Raw genomic sequence first — 16,096 nt, 5'->3', positions numbered from 1 at the left:
AAGTCCTTGAAAGGATTCACAGAATATTATAAATGGAAAGCCTCATGAGAAGCTTCAGTCTCATTCTTCCATTTTTATGGAGACATTGAGTTGCAAAGAGTGGGAGACTTGCCATTTGTCATAATGCTAGAGAAAGGAGAGAACAAAGTCACCAAAGAAAAGGATGTCGAAGAACCAAGTAGATTAAAATCAGCCTTTTCACCTCTCCTCTCCAGGCTCCTGTAAAGGCCAAAGAGGAAAGATAAGGAATTGACCTTCTTTTTACTCAGCACTTCATTTACCTTGTTTTACTTACTATTCTCAACAATCCTATGAAATACAGGCATGGTTTCAATCTACAGATGTAAAAGATGTGGAAGCTGAGAGAGGGCCAGTAGTAATTCTCCCAAGGGAAAGTAGCTAATAAGTTGAAGTTGTAAAACCAGAATTTGATCCTGAATTTCTGGTGCCAAGACTAGGTCCTCTTACCATATGCAGATACGCATCTAGCTCCCAGATATTACAGGTAGGTAGGCAGGTGGGCATCTGCTTCCCTCATCTCTCCATGCACCTCCTGAGGCACATGCTCCATTGACAGTGGTAGTTGATCTTCTCATGAGAGAAGGGGCCCTGTGTTGGAGAGGCTCTGCTTCGTGGCAGGAGGACTTCATACCTGAGTCTTTTCATCTGAACAGGACTCCAGGGTGAAGAACTGTTTGTCACCAAGGAGAAGGAACCCATATGTTTGCTCTGTTGCTACCTCCCCCCAAAAGTATTCATTTTTCAATCATCCTTGTACTTTTAAAAGGAATTGCTGTCTTCCAGACTTTCAAAGGGGCCAGAAATCAGTGGTTTTGGCTACTAAACAGGAAACTCAAAACCCTTTCCGTTCCTTTGAGCTGGCTGGAAGGGTTGGGTCTGAAATGATTACTTTCTTTTAAAGGACAGAAGAAAAGTTTTGTGTGATTAAAAAAAAAAAAAAGAAAATCCTTTCCTGGAGCCCTGAACACCAGCCTTGGTTGACACACAACATGGAAAAGAGTTGCCTTGTTGCCTGGCAGTAATGACAGCAAACAAATGTGTCTGACAGTCTGTTTGGAATCTCCTGGTCTGAGATTCTATTTGCTTCATTCTAATTGCTTCCTTAACCTCCTTTCAGTCTCCCCACCTTTGGTACCACCCTTGCTCAAGGGGGTGCCAGGCATGCCTGGTTGCGCCAGGCTGGGCTGGGCTGGGCTGGGCTGGGCCCCACAGGATACAGTGGCCCAGCCGGGGCTATTCTTGTCTGTGTCTATTTGCAAGATGCCTGTTGTTCTCGCTCGCTGTTTTTTCCATCGTAACTATTGACTTGGCAGGGCCCCACTGTGGAAGCCATGGTGAAAGAGTTCCCAGAATTCTGCCTCAGGAAATTTAGCTGCTTCTGAGTGCCAGGCTGAGGAAATAATTTCATAGGCACTGTTTCTCAGGAGGTACCTGTGTGGACACTGCCACTAAGAGCCTCGCCTAGGTTCGGCTCTCTTTGAAGAGTGTGTGGGCCTCTGCCAGCACACTCTCGTAGAACAGGCCTGGAGGAAACGTGGTGGCCCTGCAAGGTGCCTCTGGGCCTGGCTGGCATGTCTTTTCTCTACCATGTGTCCTCCCCTACCTCCACTTTCTAGGAATTCTAATCCATGTCAGGCTAGGGAAAGGTACTCTTAGGCCCTGCCCTGGAACCCTCAGATAAGTGGCCTCCAAACTTTAAAAATCCACAGCCCTATGAGTATAATGTTTGAGCATGTGCTCCTAATACATACATACTTATAAATAGCATATGTGTGCTTCTATATAATATGTATATTATAAACATAAGGAAATTTTAATTATGTAATTTTAAAGGATAGAAGAAAAATAAAACAATTATAAACTTGTTTTTAATCTTATTTTATTGAAGGTATATGTCATTGAATGTGCTCTTTAAAAAACAAAACAAAACCCTTTCTTATCACTTTCTGATCCAGTAATTCAAACGTGTGTTCTTAGGAGAATGCATTTCAGTAATTCATTTTAACAGTTTCCCTCACTGAAAACTTCTCTACAAAGAAAGGTAGATTCAAAGGGAACATGAGTATCTTTGTGCTTACAAAAAATCATGATCCCAATTTTCAAACCATCCACCAAGTACACACAGGTTTTTGCTGAACTTTGCAGTTGCTCTTTGCAAATTTTCAGAGAAGTGGTTTTTAACAAGCCTTCAAATCCCTCTGAAACTCTTTGTTTGGAATACTTTTAAATAGATTAGGAAACTGTTTATAATTCCTAATTGAATAAATATAGGAGTTCAGTATACAGATACAGGAAATTTTAGAGATGGCTTATTTTTAAGTTTTTTGTTGGATTTTTAAAAATTTATTTTTAGTTTTACACAGTGAAATTCACTATACTTTTAAATAGATTAGGAAACTGTTTACATTTCCTAATTGAATAAATATAGGAGTTCAGATACAGGAAATTTTAGAGATGGCTTATTTTTAAGTTTTTTATTGGATTTTTAAAAATTTTTTAGTTTTACACAGTGAAATTCACTCTTTGGTATACAGTCCTATGAGTTTTGACAAATACATAGTCCTGTAACCACCTCCACAATCAAGATAACAGAGCAGTTCCATCGCCCTTTTACCCCTTTATAGTCAAAATTCTCCCCTTACCCATAACCTTTGGCAAGCACTGATCTACTTAGCTGAATACATTCCATTCAGATTTATCCATGTCGTTATGTATAGCAATAGTTTGTTCCTTTTTATTACAGAGTGCTATTATATGGATATACCCATTTGTTTATTCATTCACCAATTGAGAGACATTTAGGTTGTTTCCAGTTTGGGACAATTATGAATAAAGCTGCTAAAGACATTGTCATACAGGTTTTGTGTAAACAAAGTGTTTTGTTTTCATTTCACTTGGCTAAATGAAACTGCCAAACACTCATCCAAAGTGGCTGTGGCATATTGTCATGTAGGAGAGTTCCCTATACATACTTGACAGCACCTGGTTTTGTCAGTTAAAAAGAAAAACCATTCTGATAGGTGTGTGGTAATATCTCATTGTATTTTTAATTTGCATTTCCCCTAACGAATAGTGATGTTGAGCATCTTTTCATGGGTCTTTTTTTGCCATCTATTTATCTGTGGTGAAGTCTGTTCATATCTTTTGCCCATTTTAAAATTTCGTTTTTTGTTTTCTTATTGTTGAGTTTTGAGAGTTCTTTATATATTCTAGATACAAGTCCTGAAGTTCAATTTAGCAGTTTTTTAAATACAAATTATGTTTCTGGTATAGGATCTAAGAAATCTTTTCTAATATAAGGTCACAAAGGTTTTCTTCTGCATTTTCTTCTAAATGTCATCCATTTTGAATTTTTGTACAGGTGTCTCAATTTTAAACTGCAAAGATCACATAAAATTAAAATACTGCAAAAATACCAGTTCTCTTTATAGTACACCTTTCTTTTGAAAAGAGTTATATTTTCATTCCCAGTTCTCTTTATAGTACACCTTTCTTTTGAAAAGAGTTATATTTTCATGTCCCTTTACTTTGACGGGACAGATTTAGTGTGTTTATTTTTGGAAAATATTGCAAAGTAGCCTACTACCGTTGGCTACTTTTACCACAAAAGCCAGCTAGTTTGGAATGCTCATCTTTTTGCCAAAGAAAACATATAGTTATCTTTACATCTTTAAGTACTTTGATGTAAATGAACATCTTTGTGGTACATTATCCTGTTACAAAAAAATTGCAAGGACCCTACGGTTTAAAGACCCTGTTTTTTATAAGATCAGTCTCATTATTGACATCCCATATCACAAAAACAATGGTACACACACACACACACACACACACACACACACACACAATGAGAGCCCCTTGTACACACATGATATAGATGAGCACAGGGAAGATCCCTACCCTGGGGGATTGTCTTTGTGTCCCTTCTGGGGATACCACTGCCTTGAAAAGTCTTACAATTCTGCCTCTCTCCCTGCATTCCCAGTTGTGCCAGCAGATAGGAGATGATCTGTGAGTGTTTGAGAAATAACACTTTTCCTGTCACAAATGGTGAAGTTAAGTTGATTCATTTTGTCATTTTTCTGAAATTTGTTTTTTCAGAGCCACCTTCTTCTAAGCTCTGAACTTAAGGGTCTTGATAAAAGTTTCTTAGAGGATGACACTCCCAATTATTCATAAGATAGGGCCGTGGAATCATAAGAGGATATAATTTTGGAGCTGGACTTAGAAGTCAACTGGTCCAAATTCCTTCTTAAAATCAAATAAAGAATGAACAGACTGGGAACAAGAGGAGTCCAGGACCCAGGTGCCAGTCGGTGCCTCTTCCTGGAGAAGTCGGGGAAAGCCTGACGAAGGAGAGGAAGCCAGGTCGAGACTTAGGATTGGTCAGGTGAAAGAGCCTCCCTATCTGAGGGAACATAGTGGGCAAAGCTGGTGAAATGCAAGTTCCAGGAACTGCATGTAGTTTGGCCCAACTGAAACAAAGGGCACAGTGGGAAAGTAGCAAGAGAAGAGAGTGCAGAGGTTGGTGGGGCCAGATGGGGAAGCTTTTGCTACCATGGCAGTGCTTGGGTGTCTTTGTGCTCCAAAGTGGAGCTGTCAGATTGGTCAAAGCTATACTCTGTGTCTCTGGGACAATGCCTTATCTAAACATCTGGCATGGACTTCAGGTCCCAATTTTTGAGGCTGTGACACTCATATTTATGCTCAATTCTAGTCTGGGAGCACCTCAGGGATGCTTCAAAACCCAAAGGAAAAGAGAGCTGGTTTAGGATTGAGCAGCAGCTGAGGAACATCTGGAGCTACACCTGGGAGCAAAGGCTCCTGGTGCATTTGTGTGTTGGAGGCAACCAACAATCCAGCTACCCCAAAGGCAGTTTTTCTGCAATTCAGGAATTTTGCCTTTCTCTCTGCCTAGTGGCACTGATCCCTAAAAGTCCAGTGCTTCTGACAATGACTGTCTCATGTTCAGTGATCTGTGTCCTGTCTGGTTCTCTCCTACCCTCTGGTCATCTGTTAAACAGTCACCCTCAGATTTCCCCAGCCACTGAATAAAAGGCCATGGGAGAACCCTTTATTTGTTTTGTTTTTTGAGTGGTTTTCAGAGAAGACTAGGATGTTTAATTCAGGGCACAACTGTCAGACAACATTAAAAATGCAGGCAGCAATGCAGAACACGGCTGGCTCATGTCAGCCAGACATTTCAGTGTAACCAGAGGAGAGAGACACGGATAGGGCCTGAGTTAGTGGAAGTAGACGCCAAATTACATGGCAAGTGCTGGCTCCTGTTTCTCCTGTTCCCTGCCATCTTTCAGCTGGAAGAAGGAAGCTCATATTTAAGCTTGAAGTTTAAAATGGGATTGTTGCATAATTAGCATTCCTGTGATCTAGAGTTCAAGTTGTTTACGCCTCAAAAAGAGAGCTCCCGCTTTGGAGGATTGTAACTGTCTGGCAGTTAGGATCTACAAGAAGGGAAGACAAGTGAGAAGCTCTGCTAGGTGGTTTAATCCTATCTCGGGGATTCTCTGCTGTCTTCTGCAGGGTTGGACTGAGGGGGCGAGCAAAGGTGCTGGCACTGGTTTCCTAGCCAACCTGAGGAAAGCTGTGGCCAGTGTGAATGGCTGAAATGAAGTGGGTCTAGGAAAGACCAATTAGGGATTAGTTATATCAGGTGGATTCATTATATCAGACGATGTGAGGAGCGAAGAAGTTTTTAATGATATTGCAGAGTTTAGGTTTTTCTATCTTCTCACCTGGACTGGTGAAAACTGGCCCACGCGCTGTAGCTCTGTTTATTCTGCTTTCTCCTCCTCCTGCCATGCCATCTGCCAGCTGGACCGTTAACTGGCTCACTGCTCCCTTTTTGCTGTGTCAATCCTAGAAGGTCATGATTGCTGTGATTTGGGGCTGGTCTTCCGAATGGGTGGATGAAATGGACATCTAACTATTGATTTGTTTTCTTGCATTTCAGTCGTTCCAAGGAAGTCAAGGACGAGCATACCTCTTTAACTCAGTGTGAGTGTCTCTGAATAGTACATCCAGTGTTTGGTGAAAATTTTCAGGGGTGGGGGAGGAAAGCAACACTCAATGATAATTAAACAATGGACCCTACCCTCTCCGCCACAGTAAAAAACCTGTGTAGTGTTACTCTCCACAGTTATTTTTCTTTGGCAGCATATTTGGCTATAAATAATATATTCTCTACCCCCAGTAGATATATCACAGGGCTGTGTGTGGTCTCATAGGGAAGAAGCTGAAGTGCTTCTGAGAGAGCCTCAGGATGAGGTCTTATAACCAGGTCTGAGATATGTCATTAGGGAAGAGAAAGGGGGTGAACAGAAGACACCAACATCTGCTGAAAGACCTAAGGCTGGAGGGAAGGCCCAGTTAGGGAAGAGTCTTCATCCTCTTCTGCAGATACACAGTCTGTCCCAGCCCTCAGTTGTTAACTGGGCACATCATTTATAGCCTCTGACCTGAGAAAGGAAGGTAAAGCTCACACAAGCCCGATGGGCTGTGAAAATGGAAATCTAGTGTGTTCAGCTTGAGATAATGTGTGCTCTGTGGAGAGGAGCATAGTACACTTGATACCCAGGGCTCACTCATCCTTGTGATCGGGACAAGGCTGAGCCATCGTGTTTGACATCTGGCTGCATTCAGTCCTCAGTAAGCTCTGAAAACCTGTGCTCATGGCTAGGGACTTCACAATGTGGTTGTCAGTTTGTCCCCTTAAATCACAAGATTAAAAGCATTTATTAGAAAAATTCTAAGCAAAATCTCAACCATAAAGACCTTTTTAGTAGACCCATTGAATCAGAACTTGCAGACTGAAAATTCACTTCAACAAAGATTTTCCACCTTTTGGGAGTTGTTATTGATTTCAGTTATAGACGATGTCCTTGTCGGTGTTGGCTTCCCTTGAGGCAGCCATGTTCGGTTAATTTTTTGCTAGAGGCTCAGCTTGATAAGCATGTGACTAACGACCCTCGCTCTCTCTCTTTCTGTCCCTTGGCTTAGAGTTAACGTGGGCTGCGGGCCTGCAGAAGAGCGAGTGTTGCTAACAGGACTGCATGCAGTCGCAGACATTTACTGCGAGAACTGCAAAACCACCCTGGGCTGGAAATATGTAAGTACTGAGGAGTCTCACATTGGTGGAGAGGGGGCCATGAAGGGGGTCCCTGAGAGCCTCACATTAGAAGGAAGCTTTCTTTGGCCTTGTGGGATTGTCTTAGGCCAGGACAGGAAACTGAGCTCAAAGAGCAGTTCCTAGCACACTCCTTTTTGCCACACTCATTCTTCCCTTTTCCCTGATAGTCCCCTCTTCCTACTCATTCCTTCACACCTGGCCCTGAGACAGACAGACAGACAGACAGACACACACACACACACACACACACACACACACACCCCTTTACTTTTTAATTTAATAAATGATATTAACGTAGCATTTCCTGACAGCTTACTATATTTCAGGCATGCATTATTTTATTTAGTCTCCACAGCATCCCTAGAGCATAGTCATATTTTAATCCCTATTTTATGAGGAAACTGAGGCTTAGGGAGGCTAATAGTGTGTGCACCGTCACCTAGCCATTACATAGCCAAACCAGTACAGGAGTCCAGGTAGTGTGGCCTGATTACAGAGCCCATGCTTTAATGCTCCAATAAATGCCCCCATAGTATCCTGGGCACTATGCTATGCATCACCAAACATGATTAATAAGTAATTCAGTGGCTCTGCCTATATGGCCACTCTCCTTGTATGGTTCACTGTTGGATATAGTCATGGCTGGACTTTCCCAGCTGGACATTCATTCTTTAACTAAACAAATGTTTTTCACATCTTTTTGGTACCTCGGAGAGTGAGCAGTCCTTTGCCAGGGTGGGAGGAGGTATACATGTTCGGTGAAAATAAACTTGTACTATTGTTGTTGCCGTTATTATTATTGGCAGATCTTTTCACAGTGCTTTTCTCTGCCCTCTCGGTCATTGTGGGGATACTGAAAAATGAATCTTTCTGTCTCTGGGAGGGCAATGTGTTCCATGTAAAATGCCTCAAATTACCTGTCCTGTCGGTTGCCTCGGGTCAGTGTGGGGCTGGCTCGCATGCCCCGAATTAGTTAGCTTCAGAAGGATCCTATAAGAGTGGTCAAAACTGGTGGCATAGTGATAATGCTGTGCCAATGTCGGTTTGTTGATTTTAACTCATGTACCACTCTGTAAGGTTTTGATAGTGGGGGAGGTTATCTGTGTGGGAGCAGGGAGTACAGGGGAAATCTCTGTGCCTTCTGCTCCTTTTTGCCATGAACCTAAAACTGCTCTAAAAATATGAAGTCTATTTAAAAAAAAGATGTTGAGCAATGGAAGCCAGGCATAAAAGTATGCTTTCATTTAAATAAAGTTCAAAAATGTGCAGGTCTTAAAAACCGCTGCAGGTGGAGTTTGCAACGGAGCAGCACAGCCTTTACAGTCCATCTTCTACGTTGCCCTTGAATGTTCAGGACTAGAAAGAAAACCTAGACATTGTGTTTCATGATGCCAAGATGGTTTAGCCAGAGCTCCCTATGTTTGCTTTGGCTGTTCCCTGTGGGAAAAACCGATCTTGGCCATTCTGCCCCCTCGGTATGGCCACTGGCCGCCTCTGGGTGATCTGTGGCCATAATTCTGGTTTGATGATCCAGAAATGTTCTGCCTTTTCTCTATTTCCCAGCCTCTTGGTTATCTTATTCCTTTGAGCATGTGCTGAATTATAGGCAGGAGATAAATCTGAATTAGTTGCGTTTGTTCTTGACTTCAGGTAAAATGATTTACTCTTTTGACAAGCTTTATTAAAAGCCTTTGTGTCACATCCAAAGGTGAAGAGAGCTAGTCCTTACCCTTGGGTGTTCACAGTCATGACACCAGGGGGCAAAGCCACAGGTAAACAGAACAGTTTTAACATATTAACATATAATGATATTCACAGGACAACAGAGAACATCTGTTTCCCCAAAATATTTATCTTTGAACACCTCTTCTGTGCCAGGCCCAGTGCTCCAATCTTTCATTCCATTATTTCTTCAGACCTTCATAATAATCCTGTGAAGAATTTATAATTATCCCAATTTTGCGAAAAGAAAGTTTTTAATTTTGTAAATTGTAAATGGTTAAGTGATGCCTCTGGGACTAGGAAGCAGAAATGGGGTTCAGTCTGGGGTGTCGTAGGCTCCAGATGTAGTACTCTGTCCATTGGAGTGCAGTTGTAACATTTTGCAAATTTCCTATGGCTTGGGGGCTGTTGACTTGTTTTGCTTTTGTTTTTTGTTTGCATGTTTGTTTAATAGAGATGCACTCTAACTTTACTAGTTTTGTTTTTTTTCCTCTCTTCTACCCTGAACACACTACTGTGCAACAGTAGGTCTTTTTCCTGAACCACATTCTTTGCTATGTACACCTCTCTCCTTCCCTCCTTCCCTCTTTCCCTCCCTCCCTTCCTCTCTCTCTCTCTCTCTCTCTCTCTCTCTCTCTCTCACACACACACACACACACACACACACACACACACTCACACACACACACAGAGCTGGAGAATAATGAAGTGTCAGGGAAATTATTGCTGAGCCCACAGCTCTTGTATGTGTGTGGTGTGTTTGCACGTTCTCCCTCAGTGCCCCTCCCTTCCCCATATGTGGAATGTTTCCTCTCTCAAGAAGAGACTCAAGTATGAACTCTTGTTCTGAAACCCAAAGCCCTTGAGCTCTAGAACAGAAGATACAGTTCCTATAAACGCTGCCCCATAACCTATCGGCAGGAGGATTTAGTCACTTACTGATATGGGGACTCGGGAGGAAGGGCTGATGTCCACTGCTTCTGTACTTCGCGCTTAGCCATCTCATGGCACTGGTGATACACCGAGATGTTTTTATGTATCTCTGTCTGCAAATAAAATAGCCCTTTGATCCTACACCTATTTAGGACATCTTTCTCTGGGGCTTCTATATAAGCTGGGAAAGTCCACAGTGCTGCAGGTTTAGGATGGTAACCTGCCAGGTGCTTTGTTTTGAGCTTTCCCTCTGGAGGCCCTGCAGCTGGGTGGGCCTTGAGGGCTGACAGATTCTTCAGCCTGGAGTTAATATAGCTCCTGTCTCCCTAGAGAAAGGCAGTGAAGGAAAAACAGACTTAACACATCTGACATAGAAACTACAAGATAAGAAATGAAAAGAAGACCTGTTTGGCCTCACAATACTTTGTTTCTCTCTCTGAGTGTCTTTTCTCTAAGCTTAACGAAGTACAGTTTAAAATGATGACACACAAACTTTATGGTTACGTCCATAGAGCAGATTTCTGGGTAGCATCAGAAACCAAGTTCCCTTAAGACAAAAGATATGCATATGCATTCATTCATTCAGCAGTTAATTATTGCAGACCTTTTATGTGCCAAGCAGTCTTCTAGACACTAGGGATCCAGCGGTGAACAAGCCAAACGAAAATCTCTGCCTTCTGTGAAGTTTATATTGTAGTAGTAGGAGGCACAACACAAAATAGATATGCAAGTTATACTGTATGTTTGAAAGTGGTAAGTGCTGTGAAGATTAAGCAAGGAAAGGGGAGAGGGATTGCTACAGTGGAAGTTGTGGTTTTAAGTGGAGTCGTTGGGAAAGACCTTCTTGAGATGATGACATTTAGGCAAAGACTTGAATGAGCAACGATCCTAAAGAAATTCCACTGTAAAGATTGAGAAAATACTTAGAATATTTAAGTTCAAAATACTTAAATTCAATTCAAAATATGGAGAAAGTCCTGGTGTTGCCTCAGTGCTATAATTAATGGAAAGGGACATAGCATGCTTGATGGTGGGAATTCTCTCAATGCGTCTGGGTCAAGCTGGGACAAAACTTAAGTGGTCCCAGTGCTGTCTGTCATCGGCCCCAGCTTTGCTCCTGTGTTACAAAAGTCACCTGCTTGTCTTTGGCCATCCAGTATCTTCTCTCTTCTCTTTATGTTTCCTAGGAACATGCCTTTGAAAGCAGCCAGAAATATAAAGAAGGAAAATACATCATCGAGCTAGCACACATGATCAAGGACAATGGATGGGACTGATCGGAGCACATCCACCCAACCCAGTGTCCACGTGAATGCCATCCAACTGAACATTCTGCCCAAGCGTGAGAGAGTGACTGAACACTTGGTTCCATCCATTAAGGGGCCTTGCCATCTGGGGCATTCTCCCACCCTGACGCCGTCTTTCTGGTGACCGGCCTCTAAATCACTGTCTCTCTGTCTCTTTGCTTTGTATCTGTTTGTGAGTTGATCCTGGCTTCTCTCTGTTCTAGTGTTGGCTGAAAACAAAACAACAAAAGGAACAGATGTGTGACCGCGTGGCGGCAGCCCACCTTGACCAGGGCCCGAGGGCCTGTGCGAGAGCTGCCTGATGGCCTGTTGTCAGGAGAGCAGTGGCACAGCACGGGGGTGTGAGGAAGAGGGGAAAGGGGGAACCTTGACAGTTCCGGGGGTGGGCAGGGGACTTGTAGAGGTAGGAACAAAATTGTGCTGCTCCTGGAGACCTAGTAACTTAGGCTTGAAATAACCGACTTGTCTAAAAGGACAAAGAGAAAAAAAAAAAAATACCTCATGACTGTATTCTCTCTGATCAGAAGCTTCTGTTCCTGACACCAGATGTGCCAGGTTAGCATGTGAGCACAAGAAGTGGCCCTAATTCTAGCTGGCAGGGCAGTGGCCTGGTCTTCCTGGGCCGAGTTGGGAGGTATCTTGGTAGCAGTGAGTGACTTGGGGAAAAGCCCAGATGGGTTTTGATGACTGATCTCTCACTGCTCCTCTGCGTAATCCTCTGCCTCTTCAGCCACCGTAGGTGAAGGGAGAGGGTACCACTTGCGATGGGTGCAAGATCCAAATACCCCATAGGCTTTGACCAGGAACCAAGTAAAGTCAGTAATCGAGGAGAACAGGGAACAAAGGGGGCTACAGTTTGGGAGCTTCTGCAGAAATGGCTCAGATATTGGGCCAGGAAAAAAGAAAAGTAGAAACACTTAGCATTTCTGACTGTCTGACCTTTTCCCCTGACCCCTTAATAAGAGAGGAGCATTGTAGCAAGGAAGGGCTGGGGGATGGGGCAGTGCTGGGAGTAGTTCAGGTTTGAACCATTACAGGTTAGGTGCATCTTTCCTCTTCCATGTGCAGTAGCTTCAGTGAGATCAACAGTTCTTTGTACATAGAGTTTTGGGTGTTTTTCTCCATTTCTATCATAATAGATTGTGGAAAACAGAGTCCCAAGGCTTTGAGCTTAGTGATAGCCTGGCTGGTAGATTCCTCATGCCCCTGGCTGTTCTCCTTGGACTTGAATGTTTTGTGTGGAGACAAAAAAACTGTCAGAGTGGGGAGGGCGTAGAGTTGATGTCAAATGTCAAGTTACAAATTCTGATATTAGCCCCCAGTCCCCAACTCCCCATCCAAAGGTCATTTTATTAGAGGGAAGTGGAGAACAAATCCCTGTAAGGCTCATGAGAGAGAGGAGTTTGTTACATTTAATCAACACTGTGAAGTCTGTTCTACAGCAATTCAGCCAGTATGTGGTGCATGACCGAAACTCATTTAACTGAGTTAATTTCACTGCTTAGACTGAAAATATTATTGTTCGGATATGTGTAGGTTAGGTTAGCTAATTCTCAGTATTTCATTCTCCAAGTAGGCTGATCCGATAGGAATAATCACCTTAAAAGTCCCAAAAGAGCGAGTTCTTGGAGACAAGAATCTGTTAAATTAAGATTCAGGCAGCCAAGCCAGGACATTTCCAGAACTGAATCAGATTCCCACAGGGAAAAGAGTTCATGTGGAAACACCCTTTTGTGTCTGTGCTGATTGCAGAGGGCGTACCTGAGAGGGGGCATGGCCCTGTCCGGGGGTGGTGGGCAGCAGGACTGACAGGAAGCAGGGCAGCTCCAGGTTCAGCAGGAGACTGCCTCTGTAAGGCAAAAGGCTTCTTAGAAATTGAATTTTGTGCCCCATGGTTTCTCGCTCACATCTTCTGGGGCTTCAGAGATTAAGCTGTTCTCCCCACATTACTAAAAAGCAGACCGAGGTTCGGAAAAAGCTTTTGATTTCTGCTCCCAGAGAAACAGTTGCTCTGCCTCCCAGGCATTCCCAGGCCCAAGAGCTCAATAAAAAACGTTTCAACTTTCACATTCCTAAGCTGGCTCGCCAGCACAGAAATTATAGATTCTCCTCTCTGTCCCCACTGAACGTAGTGGCTTTCATTTATGGATTTTGATTACCCCTTTGCTCAGGGAATATCCCGGCTATTGATACTCCTTCCCATAAAAAGAAAATGGGGGTCAAACACGGGTAGGTGTTTTGTCTTCAAAGCTAAAAATGAAACGTGGCGACATAGAAACCAGACATGGGGTGCCCTAAAATTGTCAATGGGCAGAGGAGACCAATGTGTCACTGCTCTTCCTTGGGGGCGAGGCCTCTGACTGTTGCATGGATCAGAGCGGGCTCCTATGAGACCCTGGTTTTTTGTTTTTTTTTTTTTTTTTCAGTTACTATCCATTGAGCATCCAGTGGGTGCACGGTGCCATACTTGGTACGAGAGATCTGAATATAAAATGTTGGTTTTTCCATAACTATGGGAAAATAAAAACCCAACTCATTAGGCTTTCCATTTGTGTCAATGAAACCAAAAGTGCTCCTTATATATAACTTTAGCTCCATAAATGGCTTGTCTGTCTAACGTCTAGTAGTATTGGAGAGACTTCAGCTGAGCGATGGAGACCCATCAACTCATGGCCTCAGTCAGTTCATTCTTTAATTTCCTCACCAAATTATTGACTCAGAGCATAACCAAAGACCTCATCCATTTACCCTTGGTAGGTTCAGGGAATTGGAGTTCGATGTAAAACTTGGGGTGGGGTGCAGGGAGTAGGAGAAAGGAAAGGGGGAAGTGAGAAAGGGAAAGGCATGGAGTTCGATACCTCAGCCAGCAGCTGCCTTCATTGTCAACTGAAATCCAGCTGCAGACTCTCTAGTTCCATCTCCCCCGTGCCACCCCAGTCATAAGGCCTCGATGGCTCTGGAATACACCCCACCCCCTATCCCACCCTTGGTTTTAGTCTCAGGCTGCTGATGGGCTGATTTGACATGAATCAAATACAGCCAAAATTGATGCTCATAGATTGTCAGCTGGGCCTGACTTGAATGCTGCCCCAACTCCTATGACAGTAAGATCATGGAAATAGGGTAAAGTAAATCTTTACTGGTGGATCAGTGTATGAAAAAGAGGTGTCCCCTTTATAAAAAGATTTTCAAGTGGATGTATATAAAAGAAACAGTTGCTTGTGAAATATACTTTTGTAAATAATATTTAATTTTTTAAATAATATATTTGGTGCTGTTTTCTCAGATCCCCTGAGAGCACTTTTTATTTTCATTTTTAAATTCTATGGTTTCCTCTGCATTTCTTGAAGTATATTTTAAGGGAAACAGTGATCACCAATGTACTCTTTTTTTAAAAAAGATCTCATCCCTTTAGTCTGGATGGAGGTAATAAATGCTTCTTTGTATTTTTTCCCCAGTAGAACAGACTCTGAAATAGTACATTACCAGGTTGAGAATTGAAATTTTCTTGCACAAGTATCGGCTAGAAAAGAATAAATAAAATCAAATAAATTTAGTAACAACCTAGAGTGATTGCTCTTGTTGGAAGAATTTTCAGCAAATTGGAGTGTGTGCGTGCGTGTGCGTGTGCGTGTGTGTGTGTGTGTGTGTGTGTGTGTGTGTGTAAAAAGCACTTTGGATTGTGCCTCCTGTTTTCTTTTTTGTTGGGGACACTATACCTACAGTTTACACCTTGGGCACATAGGTTTTTCTTCACTTTTTCTCTAGTGGCGGTTTTGTTTCTGAGTGGACCAACAGCACAAACCACGAGGATTTTGTTTTCCCGAGCATGGAACTGTTGCCGGTTTGTTCCTTTTTCTTTCTTCGTGTGCTCAACTTTTACAGACTGTAAAGAAAATCTATTGTTTGTGACGATCGAGCGGAGTTAAATCGGTGTTTCTGAGATGTGTGTTTGTCACATATCCCAAGGCTCCAGTTGTTGTAAGGAGCCACATCATGTTAAACATTGACCGGTTTGGGTTGAAAGAACATTAATAAAATAATATATGTACTTTGTTGGTAAACAGCTTTTTTTTAAAGGAGGTATTGCCTCAGTTTCAGTAAGAGGCTGAGAAATCAAATCTTGAACACGATCAACTTAACATATTTTAAAAAAGAGTCTGCCTCAAATGAGAAAAAATGCTAGTGTTCTAGGTAGAGGAAAGAAATGTTTGATTTTTAAAATTAAGTACAGTCAAATCTGCCAGCAGTGAAAGGTAAAGCCAAGAAGAAACAAGCTATTCTCGTTTTACCAAATTCTACCTGCCCATATGTTTTCGTGTAACATTCTGGCAAAGCTGAGAGTTGGTTCCCTTCTCCAAGCTGCAGAGACCATCTTTCAATACAGAAGTTATGTTTGTGTTTACAGACTGTATTTGTTGGGTTTGGGTTTTGTTACTTTCTTTCTTTGGTTTATCTTTTTGTTGTTCGCATTTTTCAGGTCACTTTGCTTCAATTACAAAGAATTATTTTCAAATAATTTGTCTTCACCTTTCCCTGTATTTGTACATAGTGACTCAGTATTAGAGAAAAGTGCATTGTTTCTGTCATATTTCTGATCTGTGTTGGTGCTTATTTGAGAAAATAAAGTTTTCAAATATTCTTTGGAGGGCTCATCTGTCTTAATTGACTTAGCAAGTTTTATGATGACATTTAACATGTAAAGTAACAGAAAGGCCTGCAGGAGGTCACCTGTCTAACCCCCTTCACAGATCTCTCAACTGAGACCCCAAGGGCTTATTTTTCCCAAGACAGTTGGCCAATTAATGAATAAAAAATCAAGTCGTCTACTTATCTACAAATGTGCTTCTTCTGGCTTTAGGTATCAGAAATGCATGAGTGACCTTTATCATTTCTGTCTATTAAACCCTGTATTTTTAGACTCCACAAGCTTTTCTGTTTATACCTATTTCTTTGGTGGAGATAG

At 42.3% G+C, this 16,096-nt stretch overlaps 1 protein-coding gene across 2 annotated transcripts in view; it reads left to right on the top strand.

Moving 5' to 3' along the window:
* YPEL2 (yippee like 2) overlaps positions 1 to 15,772 on the top strand; it is a 56,858-nt gene extending 41,086 nt beyond the window's left edge. For both annotated transcript variants that reach the window (XM_023520383.1, XM_011375058.2), the window contains 3 exons: positions 5,993 to 6,036; positions 7,039 to 7,147; positions 11,011 to 15,772. In XM_023520383.1, coding sequence (XP_023376151.1) covers positions 5,993 to 6,036; positions 7,039 to 7,147; positions 11,011 to 11,100 — 243 coding nt within the window. In that variant the 3' untranslated portion in view covers positions 11,101 to 15,772. The remainder of the gene's footprint in view (positions 1 to 5,992; positions 6,037 to 7,038; positions 7,148 to 11,010) is intronic.
* Positions 15,773 to 16,096: the final 324 nt, after the last annotated feature.

Source organism: Pteropus vampyrus, unplaced genomic scaffold, assembly GCF_000151845.1.
Source record: "Pteropus vampyrus isolate Shadow unplaced genomic scaffold, Pvam_2.0 Scaffold261, whole genome shotgun sequence".
NCBI classification, from domain to species: Eukaryota; Metazoa; Chordata; class Mammalia; order Chiroptera; family Pteropodidae; genus Pteropus; species Pteropus vampyrus.
The sequence above is the reverse complement of the archived record's forward strand: the minus strand, read 5'-3'. Positions and strand labels throughout refer to the sequence as shown.